Source organism: Pleurodeles waltl, chromosome 11 (assembly GCF_031143425.1).
Source record: "Pleurodeles waltl isolate 20211129_DDA chromosome 11, aPleWal1.hap1.20221129, whole genome shotgun sequence".
NCBI classification, from domain to species: Eukaryota; Metazoa; Chordata; class Amphibia; order Caudata; family Salamandridae; genus Pleurodeles; species Pleurodeles waltl.
The window spans coordinates 28,151,072-28,174,763 of NC_090450.1; the positions used below are offsets into that span (position 1 = coordinate 28,151,072).

The 23,692-nt window shown below is 44.8% G+C and overlaps 1 protein-coding gene across 4 annotated transcripts in view; it reads right to left on the bottom strand.

The window, feature by feature from the left end:
- Positions 1-4,291: 4,291 nt before the first annotated feature.
- The window catches only part of RUBCN (rubicon autophagy regulator), a 186,231-nt gene continuing 166,830 nt past the window's right edge, over positions 4,292-23,692 (bottom strand). For all 4 annotated transcript variants that reach the window (XM_069212892.1, XM_069212890.1, XM_069212891.1 and 1 more), the window contains 3 exons: positions 22,688-22,841; positions 14,913-15,006; positions 4,292-10,471 (listed from right to left, as the gene is read on the bottom strand). In XM_069212892.1, the coding sequence (XP_069068993.1) occupies positions 10,338-10,471; positions 14,913-15,006; positions 22,688-22,841 (382 nt within the window). In that variant the 3' untranslated portion in view covers positions 4,292-10,337. The remainder of the gene's footprint in view (positions 10,472-14,912; positions 15,007-22,687; positions 22,842-23,692) is intronic.

Below are 23,692 nucleotides of genomic sequence, written 5' to 3' on the forward strand. Positions count from 1 at the left end.
ACCCCTGGTCAGACACACCTGTGTACCCATGATGTGGACACAGGAGACAGCATGCCTGTCAAGAACAAAATCTTTAGACAATCTGACCATGTTAAAGAAAGCATCAAGGTGGAAGTCCACAAGATGCTGGAATTGGGAGTAATTGAGCGCTCTGACAGCCCCTGGGCTAGCCCAGTGGTCTTAGTCCCCAAACCTCACACCAAAGATGGAAAGAAAGAGATGAGGTTTTGTGTGGACTACAGAGGGCTCAATTCTGTCACCAAGACAGATGCCCATCCAATTCCAAGAGCTGATGAGCTCATTGATAAATTAGGTGCTTCCAAATTTCTAAGTACCTTTGACTTGACAGCAGGGTACTGGCAAATAAAAATGGCACCTGGAGCAAAAGAGAAAACAGCATTCTCCACACCTGATGGGCATTATCAGTTTACTGTTATGCCCTTTGGTTTAAAGAATGCCCCTGCCACCTTCCAAAGGTTGGTGAATCAAGTCCTTGCTGGCTTGGAGTCCTTTAGCACAGCTTATCTTGATGATATTGCTGTCTTTAGCTCCACCTGGCAGGATCACCTGGTCCACCTGAGGAAGGTTTTGAAGGCTCTGCAATCTGCAGGCCTCTCTATCAAGGCATCCAAATGCCAGATAGGGCAGGGAACTGTGGTTTACTTGGGCCACCTTGTAGGTGGAGGCCAAGTTCAGCCACTCCAACCCAAGATCCAGACTATTCTGGACTGGGTAGCTCCAAAAACCCAGACTCAAGTCAGGGCATTCCTTGGCTTGACTGGGTATTACAGGAGGTTTGTGAAGGGATATGGATCCATTGTGACAGCCCTCACTGAACTCACCTCCAAGAAAATGCCCAAGAAAGTGAACTGGACTGTGGAATGCCAACAGGCCTTTGACACCCTGAAACAGGCAATGTGCTCAGCACCAGTTCTAAAAGCTCCAGATTATTCTAAGCAGTTCATTGTGCAGACTGATGCCTCTGAACATGGGATAGGGGCAGTTTTGTCCCAAACAAATAATGATGGCCTTGACCAGCCTGTTGCTTTCATTAGCAGGAGGTTACTCCCCAGGGAGCAGCGTTGGAGTGCCATTGAGAGGGAGGCCTTTGCTGTGGTTTGGTCCCTGAAGAAGCTGAGACCATACCTCTTTGGGACTCACTTCCTAGTTCAAACTGACCACAGACCTCTCAAATGGCTGATGCAAATGAAAGGTGAAAATCCTAAACTGTTGAGGTGGTCCATCTCCCTACAGGGAATGGACTTTATAGTGGAACACAGACCTGGGACTGCCCATGCCAATGCAGATGGCCTTTCCAGGTTCTTCCACTTAGAAAATGAAGACTCTCTTGGGAAACGTTAGTCTCATCCTCTTTCGTTTGGGGGGGGGGGGGGTTGTGTAAGGAAATGCCTCCTTGGCATGGTTGCCCCCTGACTTTTTGCCTTTGCTGATGCTATGTTTACAATTGAAAGTGTGCTGAGGCCTGCTAACCAGGCCCCAGCACCAGTGTTCTTTCCCTAACCTGTACTTTTGTATCCACAATTGGCAGACCCTGGCATCCAGATAAGTCCCTTGTAACTGGTACTTCTAGTACCAAGGGCCCTGATGCCAAGGAAGGTCTCTAAGGGCTGCAGCATGTCTTATGCCACCCTGGAGACCTCTCACTCAGCACAGACACCCTGCTTGCCAGCTTGTGTGTGCTAGTGAGGACAAAACGAGTAAGTCGACATGGCACTCCCCTCAGGGTGCCATGCCAGCCTCTCACTGCCTATGCAGTATAGGTAAGACACCCCTCTAGCAGGCCTTACAGCCCTAAGGCAGGGTGCACTATACCATAGGTGAGGGTACCAGTGCATGAGCATGGTACCCCTACAGTGTCTAAACAAAACCTTAGACATTGTAAGTGCAGGGTAGCCATAAGAGTATATGGTCTGGGAGTTTGTCCAACACGAACTCCACAGCACCATAATGGCTACACTGAAAACTGGGAAGTTTGGTATCAAACTTCTCAGCACAATAAATGCACACTGATGCCAGTGTACATTTTATTGTAAAATACACCACAGAGGGCACCTTAGAGGTGCCCCCTGAAACTTAACCGACTATCTGTGTAGGCTGACTAGTTTTAGCAGCCTGCCACAAACCGAGACATGTTGCTGGCCCCATGGGGAGAGTGCCTTTGTCACTCTGAGGCCAGTAACAAAGCCTGCACTGGGTGGAGATGCTAACACCTCCCCCAGGCAGGAATTGTCACACCTGGCGGTGAGCCTCAAAGGCTCACCTCCTTTGTGCCAACCCAGCAGGACACTCCAGCTAGTGGAGTTGCCCGCCCCCTCCGGCCAGGCCCCACTTTTGGCGGCAAGGCCGGAGAAAATAATGAGAAAAACAAGGAGGAGTCACTGGCCAGTCAGGACAGCCCCTAAGGTGTCCTGAGCTGAGGTGACTCTAACTTTTAGAAATCCTCCATCTTGCAGATGGAGGATTCCCCCAATAGGGTTAGGATTGTGTCCCCCTCCCCTTGGGAGGAGGCACAAAGAGGGTGTACCCACCCTCAGGGCTAGTAGCCATTGGCTACTAACCCCCCAGACCTAAACACGCCCTTAAATTTAGTATTTAAGGGCTACCCTGAACCCTAGAAAATTAGATTCCTGCAACTACAAGAAGAAGGACTGCCTAGCTGAAAACCCCTGCAGAGGAAGACCAGAAGACGACAACTGCCTTGGCTCCAGAAACTCACCGGCCTGTCTCCTGCCTTCCAAAGATCCTGCTCCAGCGACGCCTTCCAAAGGGACCAGCGACCTCGACATCCTCTGAGGACTGCCCCTGCTTCGAAAAGACAAGAAACTCCCGAGGACAGCGGACCTGCTCCAAGAAAAGCTGCAACTTTGTTTCCAGCAACTTTAAAGAACCCTGCAAGCTCCCCGCAAGAAGCGTGAGACTTGCAACACTGCACCCGGCGACCCCGACTCGGCTGGTGGCGATCCAACACCTCAGGAGGGACCCCAGGACTACTCTGATACTGTGAGTACCAAAACCTGTCCCCCCTGAGCCCCCACAGCGCCGCCTGCAGAGGGAATCCCGAGGCTTCCCCTGACCGCGACTCTTGGAACCTAAAGTCCCGACGCCTGGGAGAGACCCTGCACCCGCAGCCCCCAGGACCTGAAGGACCGGACTTTCACTGGAGAAGTGACCCCCAGGAGTCCCTCTCCCTTGCCCAAGTGGAGGTTTCCCCGAGGAATCCCCCCCTTGCCTGCCTGCAGCGCTGAAGAGATCCTGAGATCTCTCATAGACTAACATTGCGAACCCGACGCTTGTTTCTACACTGCACCCGGCCGCCCCCGCGCCGCTGAGGGTGAAATTTCTGTGTGGGCTTGTGTCCCCCCTGGTGCCCTACAAAACCCCCCTGGTCTGCCCTCCGAATACGCGGGTACTTACCTGCAAGCAGACCGGAACCGGGGCACCCCCTTCTCTCCATTCTAGCCTATGTGTTTTGGGCACCACTTTGAACTCTGCACCTGACCGGCCCTGAGCTGCTGGTGTGGTGACTTTGGGGTTGCTCTGAACCCCCAACGGTGGGCTACCTTGGACCAAGAACTGAGCCCTGTAAGTGTCTTACTTACCTGGTTAACCTAACAAATACTTACCTCCCCTAGGAACTGTGAAAATTGCACTAAGTGTCCACTTTTAAAACAGCTATTTGTCAATAACTTGTAAAGTATACATGCAATTTTGATGATTTGAAGTTCCTAAAGTACTTACCTGCAATACCTTTCGAATGAGATATTACATGTAGAATTTGAACCTGTGGTTCTTAAAATAAACTAAGAAAAGATATTTTTCTATACAAAAACCTATTGGCTGGATTTGTCTCTGAGTGTGTGTACCTCATTTATTGTCTATGTGTATGTACAACAAATGCTTAACACTACTCCTTGGATAAGCCTACTGCTCGACCACACTACCACAAAATAGAGCATTAGTATTATCTCTTTTTGCCACTATCTTACCTCTAAGGGGAACCCTTGGACTCTGTGCATGCTATTCCTTACTTTGAAATAGCACATACAGAGCCAACTTCCTACACGGAGGTAGTGTAAAAGATTTTTACTTCTCACTTGTGTTTAGCAAACTCTACACTCCCATCTCTCGTCACTCTTAATTTGAATTGGATAACATCATGTTCGGTTCAGGAATCATATCAGCAGCTTTGAGAGAAAATTGTTGATGAGTTCTCATGAAAATCTCATGAACAGATTACAAAATATTACAACATGAACACACAGAAAGACAATTATTTTAATCAACTTTGTTTATTGGACGGATAATTCTGGTTAGTCTCTTTAGTAATACCATAAACAGTCAATATACAACTGAGAGTACACATATATGTTTTTAGTATTTACACTGGCTTTTACACAACAAATAATTTACATATTTCTATAGCTTATCTACAGTGCACAATAAGGAGACTAGTCTCTCAAATCAAACTTGGTAAAAACTACTTCATGCGTGAAAAGCTGAACAAGTTACCCAGCCATGGAACCAAATAAGGGATGATACCTACAGCTGCACACATGTAGAAAGCACATCGTGAGAGAGGTTAAATAAACCTAGTACAGCTGAGTGGTACACGTCAGACAGTTTAGGTGGCGATGGACGGGTTGTGGGCTAGTAGCTTGAGAAGACTTCCCCATGGTTGGGCTTGCCCAATTTATCTCATTTTCCTAATTCTCAATGTTCTTCACACTTTATCACTACATCCCAACACGGTTCATTCGCCTTTCTCTGCTGTCATCATTAAGACTTCCCCCACATACAGAGTATTTTTCTTTGCTGCTGTGGCCCTCGATATACTTAGGAAGTGGTAGCAGCCCTCTCGAAATACACAAAAAGGAAATCATTTGCTGAAAATGAATTTAACTGATGAAGGGGCAGCAGACCTTTACCTAGATTTTTTTCAAGAAGTGTAACGGGTAAAACTTTCTTACTTCATCGAGTTCATTAATTGGATTATCTGTCAAGGTTTGCAAACTGGTGGAACCTCTTTTAGAGGGTTTAAACAGAAAACTGTAAAAATAATAAAACTGGGAGTACACTATCAAGTTCCTTCCATTGAAGTAATACAGTTCATCTATGGATGTGACTTGTGGACCTCCAGATGCATGATAATACAATGATTTGTATGATTACGCATGGTCATGGTGGACAAATCCAGTGAGAGGATCAGCAATGGTCGAAACACTGATCCAAGCTGAGGAGGGGTGTGCAGGAGTGAAGCCAGAGTGTGGTAAGAGTGAGGAAAGAGTGGTGTGGTGATCCGATAGAAGGAGAAATCACACGGTGTCCCCCATCTCTTTCTCCCAACAGCCGCACACACCTGAAGGCCCATGCCCAGTCAACTAGCATCGCTTCCGGTGAAGCTATTGCTGTGCTGCAAATGGAGGTTGTGCGTATACAATTACCCACCGGTAATTGTGACTGTAGAGCTTTGAAGATAAAGTGGTTCTCTGCTGCAAAATATTTTCCAGTTACCTGGTGGGCAGGGAAAAGTTGAGGGAAGGTAGTGGGAAGGTACATTTGAAGTGTACTCTGGCTGGTAACTTGTACATACGTCATTGTGCATTGTGGTGGAGGACTGAGAGACTGATAAAGGTCAGTTTAGGCCGGAGGCACCCCAGAATTGGCACAAAGTTTCCCTGGTAGCAGTACAAATCCGCTCACTTTTCATGGCATGACAATGTTAAATGTTTGGGTCCTCTTCAAAGCGCCAAGTCTATTACAAACATGCCTCAAGATCCTTTCAAGGGAAGGGATGCATCAGTTTTAAGCGATTAGGTAGACGGCTGCTCGAGTTACAGGTCAAGTTTGAAGTAGGGCAAAATCACATACGCTTGAGCAAGGGCTCCATGGAAGAACTCCAGAGCGCCTTTGCGGTCAAACCGACAAAGGACCGAAGCATAGTGCCTGTAAGTAATTTAACCATGTCCTTTGGTGAGGCTGGGAAATGAGCGATGAAGATTCTTAGTGTAGGGCTCAAGTATATTTATCGTTCATCTTTAGTTTTCTAAACTGTTATTAAACCTTAGAAACTTACAGTTCACCCTTAGTGCAGTAATTTAACTTACACAGCAGTGACACCATCCACTGTTTTCCAAGATCTTTCTGAGGTAAATTCAAAACTGCTTTTAGGCTTTTCCAACTAAGCCTGGAGTAAAACAAAATAAAATTGTGCAAACAAAGAACAGAGCAATGGACTAGTCTGACTCGCACAAGCGCTTAAGAAGCCTGCCTCCTGCTCCAAGATGCTACGCCGATAGATGAGTTGAAGTAATTTGTTTATAATTTATCAATTGTTAGCAGTATAAGTACCTGGTAAAACTGAAAATCTCTCTCTCAGGTGCATCTCACATTCTGCCCACACCCCAAGATGTTTCTTTAGTGAGCACTGGTGCTGCTCAATCCCTTCCTACAGCGTGGGGTTAACCTTGCTTTTCATACACTAATAAAAAGAAAATGTAAATTTTGATAAAACCTGAAACAATTGCTTGTCATTTCAAAGAAGGAACTAGGCCGGACAGCAGAAAAATAATTGTCTGTTGTCTACCTGCATGCAGTCTGGCCTACAAACAAGCATCTGTTCAAAAAACTGAACCGAGAACAACCTCTGCGGTGCATGACAGGTGGTATCTGGTTTACAGCGAGTCCCTGTGTATTTATGTTTGGCATACATCAGTACATCGTAGCAACTGTTGTATGCCTGCAAGAATGGCCAGGTCTTCGCACGATGGTGGAATCCCTTGTGCTATTCAACTGTGTCTCATACCTCCTGGGTCATGAATGCATATCCACCTCTAATCTCATTCACTAGTCTTTTGTTTCGCCAACCCTACCCACTGCTTTCTGTACATGAACTGCCACTAGGCATTCAAGGTGATTGATTTAACGGAGGAATATAAGAGCAGCTAACAAAGGCTTCCATCCTCGCAGAGTTCGCGAGTCAGGGTCTCGCGTAAATTCTGGAAAGCATCAGTCCCTCGACATCTGTGCTGCGCTGTGTTTGTGAATGTTAGAAAATACGCACTGGGAGCTTATAATAGTGATCTTCAGGGGGCGGCAGATATTGGGGCATAATATCCTAAATTACCTTGAAGGAATCTGAAACAAAAGTGGAATGTGAAAGAAGCCTAGTTTGCAATCTTTCCTCAAATCCTCTCAATGTTAAAAACAAGTCTCTTGTCCAAATCAGCATATTTTTCTGCATAAAAACAAAAGGAGCAATAAACGACGTAACAACTTTTAGAAATAAGACTGTTCCCCTAAGCCCAAAGGCTACATCATGGTCCCCCTGTAAGATATATGATTTGAGGGGGGGGATGGAGGGCTCGCGGGGAAGGTTTTTTTTTTTTTCAGGGGCCGCTGTCAGTTGGCTGGTAGATTTTAAGAACTAAAACCAAACATTTTCCAGGAAAAGCTTAAAATAATGTCCAAAGACACACCATAAACCATCGCCTAGTGAGGGTCTCCCCATCGCTGACATACTGTAAAGGCACTAACACCCCAAGGCAAATGTGCGAAACAAGTTACCGTGTTCATGTACTGGACGGAGCAGTGATCCACGGCTGCTTGTTTGAGGGACTACATACAGTCAGGATAGGAGGTGACTTCAGCTGGACGACTGCTGTAGTGGCATCAGTGCTTGAGGTGCAAGGGAGACAGCAATAACCAAGTGACATGCAGCATCAGTAAGACACCATTATGTCCAGCCACCACCCTGCAGGGTCAAAGAGCTTTGAATACAACATCATCAAGAGAGGGACTGAGCGAAAACTTGTGTATTCTTCATCAAATGTTCAACAAACATCAGGTGAAACTGAAATCACTTCTCTCCAACACAAACCAATCACTGTGCACCTCTGGGATGCAACATCACACTCTAGAAAGCATGGTCAGTGTGGGTTGCTCCAACTTGACTTCCAAATTGACTTTACAGTTGAAGAGTCTGAAATAAATTTGGGGAAAGCTAAAGTGGGTTGGGCTAAAATGTTCTTTAGTTTAGTGATACCTCAAGTCTTCTGACCCTTCTCCAAGACAAATAATAGTGGACATACTAGGATGACCAACCAAACGCAAACTATCACATTTTAATTACATTGCGGCTCTAGGTTTATCTCAATGGAGTGCTTGTATCGAAAAAAATGCAACATCTGTCACCGCAGATCTTTAATACTAACTGGCGTTTAAAGGGGACACGTCAAACACAGTACATAATGTCAAGAGCTTTACTCTGCAAACAAACTGTGTATACTTGACAGTGAGAGTTACTACTGCAACTATACACCTCTAAGTCTTTGGTCATTCAACAGCAAAAATGTCCATACATTCCACCTCCAAGATTTGTCTGAGTCCTTTATCAATGCTCTGGCTAAATGAAATACCATTTACCTTAGAGTGGCCATTTAGTTTTTAAGTTTGAAAAACAGCAGTGCAAAGTTATTCTGAAGAACTGGCCTCTACTCAACAGAATATAATGGAAAATTTTAAAATAAACATGAGCAAAATAAATGTGAGAAAGCATCATGGGAGGAGACTGTACACGCAGTGGGCGGTACTTCACACCCAGGTAATGCGGGCTTCAGTTTCGACCTCTGCAACAGCAGATGATCAATTCTTACTCCTTCGTTATCATTATATTCAGACTCCCATCACCCAGTGTTCGCGCAAAAAAACCTCTATGGACATGATGAGCTGGCAGTTAGTCTAGGGTCTTTTGGCGGACTGCCACAAATGTGCCACCTCCCACTGCCAGACTCGCTCCCAGGGTACACCTTCACTGCAGTGACACCCCTCCCAGATTCTAGGCCAAATGATACCCTTTTATAGGCTATTACTTGTCAGTTTCACCAGCTTTCAAACTTGTTCTCCTTCCCACAATCTCTTCCTGCGGTGACTTTGGCCCCAGCCTGCTTAAAGCAGATGCAACATGGTGTTGTCATACGCTAGCAAGCATGCTTTACTCACACGAAACACAAAGTGCAAAGCAATAAATGTAATTCCAGTTCGAAATAAATTAATGTATAAAAAATAAATATTTTAGCAGCAAAGACAGAGGAATTAATTATAGGCAGCGGTTTGTTACAATCATAAGTAAAAAAAAAAAAAAAACGGAAAGTAATTTCACCTGACATGCCAACTTCAGTCTTCCTTCCCCTCACATATCTGCCTTTGGTCAGCACGCCACAGTGCACTGTGAATTCCATCATCAAACACTGCTGGTTAAGCCAAGCAAGCCTTAACAGCTACTAAAGGTGCCTCAACACCACCATATTTCAGGGGAAGCCTGGTGGAACCAGACTAAGATGGTACACCATCGTTCTCGACCTTTATGTCAGTTTTACACAAGGTGTCCTGAAATTGACTTCACCATTCAACATGTAGGCTATCCCAATTGCGAATCCACCTAGTGGGTGCAGAATTACATTCCCATGTCGGTATCATGTCTACATAAATTGGTAAGCCTGACACACTGCCACACTAGTGTCGGTTGGCACTTTAAAGTCAGAAGCAGTATTTGCGCCTGGCGTACTGTTATCTGGCCATAAACCACCAGTCCCTGTGTCAACGGAAGGCCAAGAGCTCCATGTTCATGACGTCATCACAAAGAGTAACATAACCAATGCCTTCATCACAAGTGGGGCACACTTTTTGTGCCATCAAACAGTACTGGAGGAGGAGCAAGCCAGTCACTGCACACCACCCAGTAGAAAGCAGTCTGTCCAAGAGTGGATCTGCAGGACACGACTGTAGCACAGTTCAGAAGACTGAACCACATGTCCCGGCTCCCTGTCTACTTCACGGCAGGTCTGCAACGTTGAGGGAACCAACAGTTCGGATGGACACAAGTCATGCTGTCGCAGTAACACTTTAAGAAGCACCTTCAAAGAGGATGACCTCACCAGTGGCTTTAGAAAGGGAGGAACCTCAGGTCTACATTCGGGATGTTACGAATTACAAAAATTGAGCTCATCAGACGGCACATGAGAGTTCCCACCTGTAAGTGGCTGCATCACTTGCTGCAAATCCTCAGCAGTGAACATGGAAGGCTGAAACGGCGGGAAAACTTGACTCCATTCTGAAGTGTTTTTTACAATCTTGCGTGTCCATAGTAGTCCAAGCTCCCTTCACTCAACATGATGCCCAATCATAGCGCCGGAGGTCTCAGCCCCACTTTGTTGGTTCTTCTTTTGATAGAATCTCTTGCTAAAATGCCACATGTAGTATGTTCACTTGTAACTGGAGCTAGAGTCTTCCTACAGAGCGGGTGCTGCTTCCTGAGATGCCTATTCCTCCTCTGGCTCAGAGGCGTTGGTCTCCAAGCTCTTCTTGGCAAGCATCTCCCTCCGCGCCCGCAGCCGGACACATCTTGGGCAGGATTCAGACTTGAAGCACCATCTGTGATAGCAGGCCTTGCACTCTGGAAGGGGAGACAGGGAAAAAGAGAGTTGCATGTTAATTGTGATTGGGATCTCACATTAGAATATGTAATATAGATAGACCCACTGGAATTATGCAATTCTGATGCAATTTTCGCATAATTATGGATTTGCCGCATTTGCAATATAATACATCATCTGCTGCATAATCTGCTGATTTTAGCAAAAAAAAATGTTTCTAGTTCAAACAGATCAGAAGTTACAAAATATATGGTAACTCAGGTTCCTGCACACTGGAACGCTTTTCGCAAAGGTTGACTAGTCATCTTTCAGTTGCTTATTGCTGTATTTTCTCAGGGACTGCTACCAGGTGTAAAAATGAAAACATAATTATATAACATTCTCACAAAATGTGATGTATTATGACTAAGCCTCCCAGTTTTCAGTTTTACTGATTTTTATAGATACAGACAGAAAACAATGTGTTTCCTGCCTGCATTTATTTTTAAAAAGGGAATAATACAGACAATTGGGCTTCTTTGGAGTGACTTTCCATACTGTCTTTTATCAGTTCTGGACTAACAGCTGAGAAGATAGATGGTGCAGGGAATTAAAAAACAGGGTGTGATTTCCTTAGATCACGCTAATATTTACCTGTGCATGTACTGTTATGTTATATTTGCCTGCTTAATTTGCTAAAACACGACAAGCGTCAAAGTATGAGTGCACATCTATTAGTTAAATAAATGTGGAACTGTGCCATTTTACAACTTCATTTATTCATGGAACACAAAATAAATTTGGATAAATACTGAAAAGATGGCTGAAAAATAAATATGGAGAAATACAAACAGAAATGTTAAAAAAATAAATACCATACAACCAGGATCGCTAATTATGACACATAATTTGCCTTTTCGTGCTGCATAAGTTGGTCAACCATGCCGCATAATTCAAGTGCCCTAAATACAGAACTCTGGGCATAATGCAAACTGTGAATAGTTAGATGTAGGTAATCCTTCAGGGGAAACCTAATCACCAACATTACCACATAAAATGATAGGCTAACCACAGTAGGGGTGCAGAGCATGTTAACTTGCATTCGTCCGAAGCATCTGAGAGACCTGAAATGCGCATAAAAGGTGAGCATGGCGCAGGGGCCGGAAACCGACAGTCACACTGGAAACAAGGAAGGAGCATCAGTGGCAACAAGCTATCTGGTCAAGGATAAAGCTGGGCCTTTGGGTTTGGAGCTGGTACCGTTAGGCTGGTAGATGAGGGGCGAGATAAAGCTACACGGCCTACAGGGAATGAAAACATGGTCATTCCCTGCAAACACTGTCCACCAAGGTGCGTCCTCTGTTTTGCATTTTACAAGGTAAAGTCAACAAGCAGCGGCAAAACCATTATGGCTCACCTTTTGCACCTATTGGGGTTTCCAAATGTTATTTGTCAATCCAAGGCAGCATTGGCAAAAAAGCATTATTTTGGCGACGCTGTGCAGCATTAGACAAAAGAAAAGAAATAAAGGTGCAATACTAAGCCCACATGACACAAGATCAGCAAGTTAATAAAAATATAAGATGAAATGTAGCTAGCACAAAAGTGCCTTTTATGTTTTTGTAAGTCAGAGGGCTTTTTACTGCCCCTCCGCCTTTACTGTCTGCCCCCCCCCCCCCAAAAAAAAAAACAAGAATCACACACAGGAGTGGGCAAGCAATAAAATTCAAATAAAGGCAGGTGAATGCGGGAGAGTGGAAAAGGAGCACCTGAGGGAACTTATACTAAAAAGGAAAAAGGGTCTCCCTAAAGTGCCCAGTGAATGGAAACAAGTCTGTCAATCAAAAGGATGGTAAAAGAGGCCACACTCCAGGGGAGGAACAAACATGAGAAGAGGAAGAAAAGCCACAGAATAAGCAAGCAAGAAAATGAGTGACAAAAAACCCAACCAACTGTAAGCAATGGGCTTGGTGACCCGACAATAGGTCTGTCGCAAACAGAGCCCTAAAACTGTGACAAGTGCCTGGGGTCCGACTGCATAACAGAGGGCGTAGACTGTTCAGTGTGCAGTGACAGGGCCAAGCCAACAATGATGTGTTTCAGGCCTCAGGGTGGGTATAATTAAATAGGGGCCCAAGTAATTCTAACACTGCAATCAAAAGAGGGGCAACTGCAAAAGATGAAACAAGGAGAAATGAAATGCTGTCAGCTCTAAAAATGTGAAAGGTCATGAATTAGATGGATGTAAAAAGGGAGCCAGGAGTGGACAGCACACAAGGTAGTGTGAAGCCATTGCATTTGGTTTCCGATGGATAATGTGGACACGGTCACGTGGAATACCTGCATAGGGTAACAGTATACTGCATACAAGAAAGTAGTGGGTGTCCTAGTGAGGATGAGAATTTGTTTTCTCCATGTTGCTCTTTTTCTGGTTCTGTGCACGACCAAGGAATCTGGTTGGCAATGCCCCCTGATGTACATAGGGCCATCTGTGACAGGTTTCCTTCTGGGACAGAGTTTTATCAACTCTACATACACTTTACTGAGATTTCAAATCTTCAGCAGTACACTTAATCACGCTTTTAATCATGGGTAAGTACTGAACTGACATCTCCGTTTTGGAGACAATCTCTACAAGAAAGCCATCCCCTTCTTGGACTACTTGAAGCTGCATCTGCTGACGGCTAGCCGCCTCCTGCTTAATAGCATGATCCATCATGATGTCATTTGGGGCAAAAGCTGTAACCAGGGTAGGGCTTTGAGGTCAGTGTCATCCTGGAGGCCAACCTTATAATCTTCCCAGGGATCACCCTCATCCTTAGACAGCAGAGGCTCTGTATGGACTTGCAGGTCACAAGGACTCCCTTGAACTGAGTTTGTGTGGAAAAAGAGAACAGGACGCAGAGGTGACGGAAGAGAAGTGGGGCCTGTGCTGGAAGTTGGGTAATAAGAGGGTGGACTATTCCTTTATCCCCCACATACCTTTAAAATCGGACGGAACTGTAACTTGTTTGATATCGGATTCTCAAAGGTTAACTTCCTCCTTTGCTCTGGTGTGACTGTAGAGTGCTGGTGCCCTCCTGAGATGGTGGCCTAGTTTGAATTTCAACTGTGAAAGAGTATGTATGTTTTATGAAGCCTGACCGGTGGTTAGGCAGCATCAGGCCGAACCCGAAGGTCAATTCCTCGTGTGGCTAATCTCGGCCCTCAATGCCCAGCTCTCAGCAGCGGTGCTCTGCCTCTTGCAGAGACAACTTCAGAGGTCAATCCCCAGAGTTGACCATGTTATGGGTTGAGGAATAGGGGATCTGCATATGGTTTTTGGACTGTCTGTTAGATTACATCCTATTGCTCGACACTGGATCTCACAGACGTAACTTCAAGGCTTTGGACCTCTTCGGATGCTGGAATACCAATGGGTTCCCTCCTTCTTTAGAGGCTCTCTCAAAGTCAAAAGCGCAGAAGGCGTCTGGAATGTTGACCGGATCTCCATGGTGTGGCCAGCCCAGCACACTCTTATCCGTATCTTAGCTGGTTTTTTTTTAACACCTTCCAAAAGAGCAAGGAGAGAGTTTAAAGAACTGGAGAGGAGCATACATTCGGTATTTGGATTTATACCTTGGGACTCCATGCCACCATCCCACCCTGTCAGCAAGTTCTAGCTAGGCACCACTCCAGTGTGGTTCAGAACCAAGAAAACAGTCACTGGAGTTGTTTTGTCTGACTATGGATCCATATATCCATAAAGAAGCCTAAAAAAAGCAAAGAAGGGGTATCAGACAGTCCCAGAGCTCAAGCTGAGTGTCTGAACCCAACACTGGAAAAAAACAAGTAGGTGAATCCTTTGTCCACTGCAGTGTGGGCTAAGAGAGGAGTCAGAAGATACCTCCAGATCAAGCACTTCATCAAGGAAAAATAACTAACAAATGTCTGTGCCCAACACTAGAAAGAAGAAGTATGCACCATATGTTTATCAACAGCAATACACGCTATACGCATCACTTTCTCCATCAGTTACATTTTGAATGGAGCTGCCTGAATGTTGTATAGTTGAAGTGAGCTTCTGTGGCATCCTGTTTCAATAAAGAGCAGTCCATGCCATGCTAGTGCAGGCTGTAGCTCCTGAGCTCATACTGCCCCAGATACTGTTCCCATGAGAGCATTGTGGTACTCTCACCACAGGCCTCCACATTTACTGGTATGCTCTGCTGCACTACTTCTGCAATCTAACAGGACTAGCAGAGCTCACAAACATGAAATAGCCAATTCCTGACTAATGTACCCCTGCCCATGACACCAGGATGAAGAAGCCTGAGCACCACTGGAAGAACTGTGCATTTGTACATCATGCATTGGCACCAAGGAACCGTTCTACTGCTGAGGCATGGTTTCCTGTGATCCGAATTTCCTCCACAAAATTGATCATACCTGAAGCGCAGCAATGAAATTCAGGGAACTGGTCTCTCCGATAAAATAGCTCACCTTCACACCGTTTGCACTTATTCAGCTCGAAAGGAAAAATTACATCATCCTCGTTTTGACAGAACTCGCAGATGAAACCTTTGGCCTGGCAGAGCTGCAAAAAATAATAGTTAAAGCAAATGTGAACAAAGGGCTAATGAGGGATACTTCAGAAACTTTAAGCAGCATTAGCACATGCTCCAGACAGTCCATCCCAGCTACCACTTATTTAACAATCCTCAATTCACCTGTTCTCTGGTGCGTTCTGCCAATATATACATTGGAATCTCTGCACATCAGAAGCTTTGGTAACCAAAGCATACCTGTGATTGCATTTATTGACGCACACTAAAGATATACAAAATATTAGATTAATAAATATTCATGAAATATTTGTAATATATGGAAAATGTCACTTACCCAGTGTACATCTGTTCGTGGCATGTTCTACTGCAGATTCACGTGCTATGCACAGGTCCTGCCATCTAGTGTTGGGCTCAGAGTGTTACAAGTTGTTTTTCTTTGAAGAAGTCTTTTCGAGTCACGGGACCGAGTGACTCCTCCTTTTCGGCTCCATTGCGCATGGGCATCGACTCCATCTTTGTTTTCCCTTAGAGGGTAAGGTAGGAGTGATAGAGTGTAAAGAAAGAGATGTCCATGCAATGGAATAGAGATGTATATACATATGTACAAATTTTAAATGTAACTTAAACGGCTACAGGCTCCCGGGGAGGAGGGAGGGTGCATGTGAATCTGCAGCGGAACATGCCACGAACAGATGTACACTGGGTAAGTGACATTTTCCGTTCAATGGCATGTGTAGCTGCAGATACACATGCAATGCATAGACTACAAAGCAGTATTCCTCCCTTAAGCAGTGGTCAGCCTGTAGGAGTTGAAGTTGTTTGAAATAATGTTCTTAGTACAGCCTGTCCTACTGTGGCCTATTGTGTTGCTAACACATCTACATAGTAATGCTTGGTAAATGTATGAGGTGTCGACCAAGTAGCTGCTTTACAAATTTCTGTCATTGGTATGTTTCCTAGAAATGCCATTGTTGCTCCTTTTTTCCTAGTGGAATGTGCCTTTGGTGTAATTAGCAGTTGTCTTTTAGCCTTTAGGTAACAAGTTTGGATACACTTCACTATCCACCTGGCTATGCCTTGTTTTGATATAGGATTACCAGTATGGGGTCTTTGGAATGCGACGAACAATTGTTTCGTTTTTCAAAATTATTTTGTTCTGTCGATGTAATACATTAAAGCTCTCTTAATATCTAATGTATGTAGTGCTCTTTCTGCCACTGAGTCTGGCTGTGGGAACAAGACTGGAAGTTCCACTGTTTAGTTTAAATGAAACGGTGAGATGACTTTAGGTAGAAATGTAGGGTTTGTGCGAAGTACAACCTTATGTTTGTGTACTTGTATAAAGGGTTGTTCAATAGTGAATGCTTGTATTTCATTAACTCTTCGTAATGAAGTGATTGCCACTAGAAATGCTTCTTTCCAAGTTAGGAATTTAATCTGACAGGAGTGCATGGGTTCCAAGGGTGGTCCCATGAGTCGTGTAAGTACAATGTTAAGATTCCATGAGGATACTGGTGGCGTTCTTGGAGGTATGATTCGTTTTAGACCCTCAATGAAAGCTTTGATGACTGGCACTCTAAATAGAGATTTGGTTTGTTTATTTTGCAAATAAGCAGAAATTGCTGTGAGATGTACAGGGAGTGCAGAATTATTAGGCAAGTTGTATTTTTGAGGATTAATTTTATTATTGAACAACAACTATGTTCTCAATGAACCCAAAAAACTCATTAATATCAAAGCTGAATATTTTTGGAAGTAGTTTTTAGTTTGTTTTTAGTTTTAGCTATGTTAGGGGGGTATCTGTGTGTGCAGGTGACTATTACTGTGCATAATTATTAGGCAACTTAACAAAAAACAAATATATACCCATTTCAATTATTTATTATTACCAGTGAAACCAATATAACATCTCAACATTCACAAATATACATTTCTGACATTCAAAAACAAAACAAAAACAAATCAGTGACCAATATAGCCACCTTTCTTTGCAAGGACACTCAAAAGCCTGCCATCCATGGATTCTGTCAGTGTTTTGATCTGTTCACCATCAACATTGCGTGCAGCAGCAACCACAGCCTCCCAGACACTGTTCAGAGAGGTGTACTGTTTTCCCTCCTTGTAAATCTCACATTTGATGATGGACCACAGGTTCTCAATGGGGTTCAGATCAGGTGAACAAGGAGGCCATGTCATTAGATTTCCTTCTTTTATACCCTTTCTTGCCTACCACGCTGTGGAGTACTTGGACGCGTGTGATGGAGCATTGCCCTGCATGAAAATCATGTTTTTCTTGAAGGATGCAGGCTTCTTCCTGTACCACTGCTTGAAGAAGGTGTCTTCCAGGAACTGGCAGTAGGACTGGGAGTTGAGCTTGACTCCATCCTCAACCCGAAAAGGCCCCACAAGCTCATCTTTGATGATACCATCCCAAACCAGTACTCCACCTCCACCTTGCTGGCGTCTGAGTCGGACTGGAGCTCTCTGCCCTTTACCAATCCAGCCACGGGCCCATCCATCTGGCCCATCAAGACTCACTCTAATTTCATCAGTCCATAAAACCTTAGAAAAATCAGTCTTGAGATATTTCTTGGCCCAGTCTTGACGTTTCATCTTGTGTGTCTTGTTCAGTGGTGGTCGTCTTTCAGCCTTTCTTACCTTGGCCATGTCTCTGAGTATTGCACACCTTGTGCTTTTGGGCACTCCAGTGATGTTGCAGCTCTGAAATATGGCCAAACTGGTGGCAAGTGGCTTCGTGGCAGCTGCACGCTTGACTTTTCTCAGTTCATGGGCAGTTATTTTGCGCCTTGGTTTTTCCACACGCTTCTTGCGACCCTGTTGACTATTTTGAATGAAACGCTTGATTGTTCGATGATCACGCTTCAGAAGCTTTGCAATTTTAAGAGTGCTGCATCCCTCTGCAAGATATCTCACTATTTTTGACTTTTCTGAGCCTGTCAAGTCCTTCTTTTGACCCATTTTGCCAAAGGAAAGGAAGTTGCCTAATAATTATAAACACCTGATATAGGGTGTTGATGTCATTAGACCACACCCCTTCTCATTACAGAGATGCACATCACCTAATATGCTTAATTGGTAGTAGGCTTTCGAGCCTATACAGCTTGGAGTAAGACAACATGCATAAAGAGGATGATGTGGTCAAAATACTCATTTGCCTAATAATTCTGCACTCCCTGTATTTTGATGGATGAAAAAGCAAAATTTGCTTTTTGTAGGTGGAGTAAATAACTTACGATGTCTTGTATGGTCGCGTCTAAGGGTGTTATGTGTTTTGCTTGACAGTAGAAAACAAATCTTTTTCATTTGTTAGCATAACACTGCCTGGTAGTAGGTTTTCTTGCCTGTTTAATGACTTCCATACATTCTGGTGGAAGATTTAGATACCCAAACTAGCCAGATTGCCAGATTGAGCATCGCTGGATTGGGGTGTCTGATCTGCTGTTTGTTTTGTGTCAGCAGGTTTGGTCTGTTTGGGAGTTTGACGTGTGGTACTATTGACAGGTCTAGCAGTGTGGTGTACAATGGGTGGCGTGCCCACGTTGGTGCTATAAGTATGAGTATGAGTTTGTTTTGACGCAGTTTGTTGATCAGAAATGGAATGAGCGGGAGAGGGGGAAAAAGCGTAAGCAAATATCCCTGACCAGTTGATCCATAGAGAATTGCCCTTGGATAGAGGGTGTGGGAACCTGGATGCGAAGTTTTGGCATTTTGCGTTTTCGCTGATGGCAAATAGATCTATGACTGGTGTTCTCCATTGGTGAAAGTATTTGTGAAGTACTTGGGGGTGAATTTCCCACTCATGTGTTTGTTGATGATCCCGGCTGAGAACATCTGCTAATTGATTGTGTATCCCTGGAATGTATTGTGCTACAGGGTGAATGTTGTTGTGTACTGCCCAATGCCAAATCTTTTGTGCTAGAAGGCATAGTTGTGATAAGTGGGTCCCTCCTTGTTTGTTTAGGTAGTACATTGTAGTCATACTGTCTGTTTTGATGAGAATGTGTTTGTGAACGAGAAGAGGTTGAAAGGCTTTGACTGCTAGAAATACGGCTAGCAATTCTAAGTGGTTTATGTGAAGTTGTTTGTGTTTGTTGTCCCATTGTCCCTGAATGTTGTGATTGTTGAGGTGTGCTCCCCATCCAATCATTGATGCATCTGTTGTAAGTGTGGCTTGAGGCACAGGGTCTTGAAATGGCTGCCCTTTGTTTAAATTGGTGGAATTCCACCACTGAAGCGAGATGTGTGTTTGGCGGTCTATCAACACTAGATCTTAAAGTTGACCGTGTGCCTGTGGCCATTGTTTTGCAAGGCACTGCTGCAAGGGCCGCATGTTTAGCCTTGCATTCGGGACAACGGCGATGCATGATGCCATCATGCCCAACAGTTTCATGACAAACTTGACTGTGTACTGTTGGTTTGGCTGAATTTGTGGTAATATATTGTGGAATGATTGTACCCTTTGTGGACTTGGGCTTGCAAGTGCTGTTTGGGTATGTAATGTGGCTCTCAAATACTGTTGAACTTGCGCTGGTTGTAAGTGATATTTTTGGTAGTTTATTGAGAACCCTAGCGTGTGTAGGGTCTGTATTACATAATGTGTATGGTGTAGACACTGTGTCTGGCTGTTGGATTTTATTAGCCAGTCGTCGAGATATGGATGTGTTGCCTTCTTATGTAGACTGTGACTACGGCAAGGCATTTTGTAAATACTCTGGGAGCTTTTGTTATCCCGAAAGGTAACACCTTGAACTGGTAATGTTTTCCTTGTATTACAAACCTGAAATATCTTCTGTGCGCTGGATGGATGGGTATGTGAAAATACGCATCTTTGACATCCAAGGTTGCCATAAAATCTTGTTGCTGTAACAGTGGGACTACATACATCCTGTAGGGTTACCATATGAAAGTGTTCTGATAGGATGTAAAGATTGAGGGTTCTGAGATCTAGTATTGGTCTCAATGTTCTGTCTTTTTTGGGAATGAGGAAATACAGGGAGTAAACCCCTGTTCCTATTTGATGATGTGGTACAAGCTCCTTGGCTTGTTTGAGTAGTGGTGACTGTACCTCGGTTTGCAACATTGAAATGTGTTGGGAGGAGAGTTTGTCTGGTTTTGGAGGTATACCTGGAGGAATTTGTGCAAATTCTATGCAGTAACCATTTTGGATAATGGATAATACCCAATTGTCTGTTGTGATGGGTAACCAGTGTGTGTGGAACTTTTGCAGTCTTCCTCCCACAGGGGAAGTGGGGTGAGGGAAGATGTAGAGCAAGTCACTGCTTTGTGTGTGAGGTTTGCTTTGATGGCTGATATTTTCCCCTACCTCTGGGGAATTGGACCTTGTAGGTTCCTCAAAACCCACCTCTTTGGTACTGAGGCAGGTAAGACGGTTTTGATTATGAGGTAGATGCCTCAGATGTTTGGGCTCTAAAACCTCCCCTGTATTGAGGCTTTCGAAATGAACCTCTGTACTGTGTTGAATAAAGAGCACCCATGGCTTTAGCAGTGTCAGAGTCCTTTTTCATTTTTTCAATCGCTGTATCAACCTGAGTGCCAAAAAGCTGTTTTTCATAAAATGGCATGTTAAGGACAGCCTGCTGGATTTCAGGTTTAAAGCCTGACGACCAAAGCCATGCGTGTCTTCTAATGGTGACCGCAGTATTGATTGTTCTTGCTGCTGTGTCTGCAGAGTCTACAGCAGACCTAATTTGATTATTTGTAATAGGCTGCCCTTCCTTGACTATTTGCTGGACTCTTTTTTTGTTGATCCTTGCGGGGATGCTGGATGACATCTTTCATCCCGTCCCAGTGGGCCCTATCGTACCTAGCCAGTAGTGCTTGGGAGTTGGCTATTCTCCATTGATTGGCCGCTTGTGATGCTACTCATTTACCAGCAGCGAATTTCCTGCTTTCTTTATCTGGTGGCGGTGCATCACCAGACGACTGGGAGTTAGCCCTTTTCCTTGCTGCGCTGACAACTACGGAATCTGGAGGTAGCTGCTGGGTAATGAAAGCTGGGTCAGAAGGAGGCGGCTTATATTTCTTTTCTACCCTAGGAGTGATGACTTTTGCCTTAACTGGTTCCTGAAAAATCTGGTGTGCATGTTTTAACATCCCAGGAAGCATGGGTAGAGACTGGTATGTAGTGTGAGTGGAGGATAACGTATTAAAGAGAAAATCATCCTCAAGAGGTTCTGTGTGCATGGCTACGTTTTGGTATGACGCTGCCCTAGCTAGAACCTGAGTGTATGAGGTGCTATCTTCTGGGGGGTGATGGTTTTGACGGATAGCAGTCTGGACTGTTATCAGAAATGGGATCATCATAAAGGTCCCTTGGGTCGACATTATCTGGGTGCGAATCTGCAGAGTGTACTGGAGACTGTGCAGTGGGGGTAGTAGGTGGAGAGACAGTCAGGTGAGGAGAATGAGGAGGAGACTGATGAGGTGATAACTGCGGAGGTGGAGATTTTTGTTTGGGTTTTAACACTTCAGCTGGTGGCTGATCAGTGTCCAATTGTCCTTGAAAGGCCAGCTTCCTCTTTGTTTTTAGAGGAGGTGCAGTTAGAATCTTGCCAGTGTCTTTATGAATCTGAATTCTGGCCTGCCTTTCATCAAATTCTTCCATTTGCGCAAGTTCCTCAGAAAATCAATGGCTTTCTTTAAGTTGTTTGGAAAGTCCATGCTCCTCTGTGTATATGAGTCTTTTCGGCTCCGAAGCCGGTTTCCTTGGGATTGAAAGGCCTGGAGTAGATGTTGGCCTCGGCTCCGAGAGGGATTTTCGAGGCTTCGACTCAATGGGTCGGTGTTTACCTATTTCGGAGCCTGTGCTTCGGCTCCAGTCCAAAGGCTTCGGTGGTGTGGCCCTTCTCGGTACCGAAGTTGTTGCTTGGTCACCGGAAGTCTTTTTACGGGTCGAGCCATGGCCTTCTGGCAGTGGCGTCCCAGAGGCCTTGTGTTTGGGCTAGGATGGGACAGGGGAAGGCGTACTCACGTGCTGTCCTGCCGTGATTGGTCTATCATTGTCAGACTCTTGCTCTGAGTCGGACCTCCCGAACGGAGATTGCGGTGTGTATAATCTCCTCTTCCTCCACATAGAGACGTTCGGTGCTTCTCGACGCCATTTCCAACCTTTGCGCTCTTTGGTCTCGTAGAGTCTTCTTCGAGCGGAAGGATCTGCAGGCCTCGCAAGTATCCTCCCGGTGGTCTGGTTAGACAGACACAGGTTACAGACAAGATGTTGGTCCGTATAAGGGAACTTGGCGTGGCACCGAGGGCAGAAACGAAACTGGGTCCGGTCCATGAGGCTTCGACAAGGCTTTGGTCAGGCCGACCAGTTTCCAAGTAAGGAACTGGATACACCGGTACCGAAGTGTTGATGATAGATGGTACGCGATCGAAACAATGCCTACGAATTAGAGAGTTTGTAGCACTTTTCCGACTCGAACTACCGGAGCGAAAAGAAACTCGTCCGAACCTGATGGCGGAAAGAAAACAATCTAAGATGGAGTCGATGCCCATGGGCAATGGAGCCGAAGAGGAGGAGTCACTCGATCCCGTGATTCGAAAACACTTATTCAAACAAAAACAACTTGTAACACTCCGAGCCCAACACTAGATGGCAGGACCTATGCAATGCAGGTCAGGGAATATTATGACGACTTGTTTGCAGAGATAGACCAAACAACTCACCATGCATTTCTGAACGTGCAGGGCTCCTGCTCTTAGAAGTTCTCCTAAACGGGGTGCGAGTTCACCGCGTTTGATGGCCGTGAGGTCACTCAATGAGTAGAGATGGAGATCCTCAGTCAAATGACCTGGCAAAGTATCGAAAGAATCCAGCAGACTGTAGGGAAAGAAAGAAATGTAACCAAGGATAGGAACTGCACCCTAGTGATCATTTGAAGTCTATTTTTATGCAAGTTTCAAAACATCAGGCCCTTATGAGCTCTTATGGAGGATAATGGTGGTATAACGATCTGCTAGATGCTTCTGATAAGTATTTGGTTTTGAAATGGAACTTGGCAGTAGTCACAACAGTGTTAAAATGCTTCCCGATCAAATGGCACCTACTTCCAACTAAACTTTTGGTTAGAAAAGAGTAACCTCCACTTAACTGCCGAAACTGCTTGCCAATGAACAAATTACCTACCTTTGGGGAACACTCTTCCCGGTGGATATCCTATCTAACTGCATATTCCTCACCTTTTGAATTACAACAGGTGTTTGACTCGATCTAGAAGCTTTTGATTGCAATTGCTCGTGCAGTAGATGGCACCAGTGGACACTACCTTGCCCGCCTCCCGAAATGATGGCACAGAGCCATATGTAGGTGCCACTCCTGGTCACAGATGTGAGCTTACAACCAAGTATTCAGCGCACTCAGACGTGGAGTATCCGTGACAGATTTAAAACAGTGATAGTGCGGAAAATGCAATTAGAAGACCACTCCTCAGTACCAGGTGGAGGGAGGGTCAGTGGTAATCTGCTGTTAAACAGATTATCCCCCATAAAGAGAGTTAAGAGAGATAACTAACTTGTTCTTCTCACGGATACTTCTAACCAAATATTTCTCAACTTTTGAAAACCCACGAAAGCAGTACTTCCCAAAAGGTGAAGGGCCTGAGGAATGGTCAGACTTCCCACTAAGAAGTCCTGCAGGACCAAGGGCAAAGTGGCCCTACCTGTGGACCATAG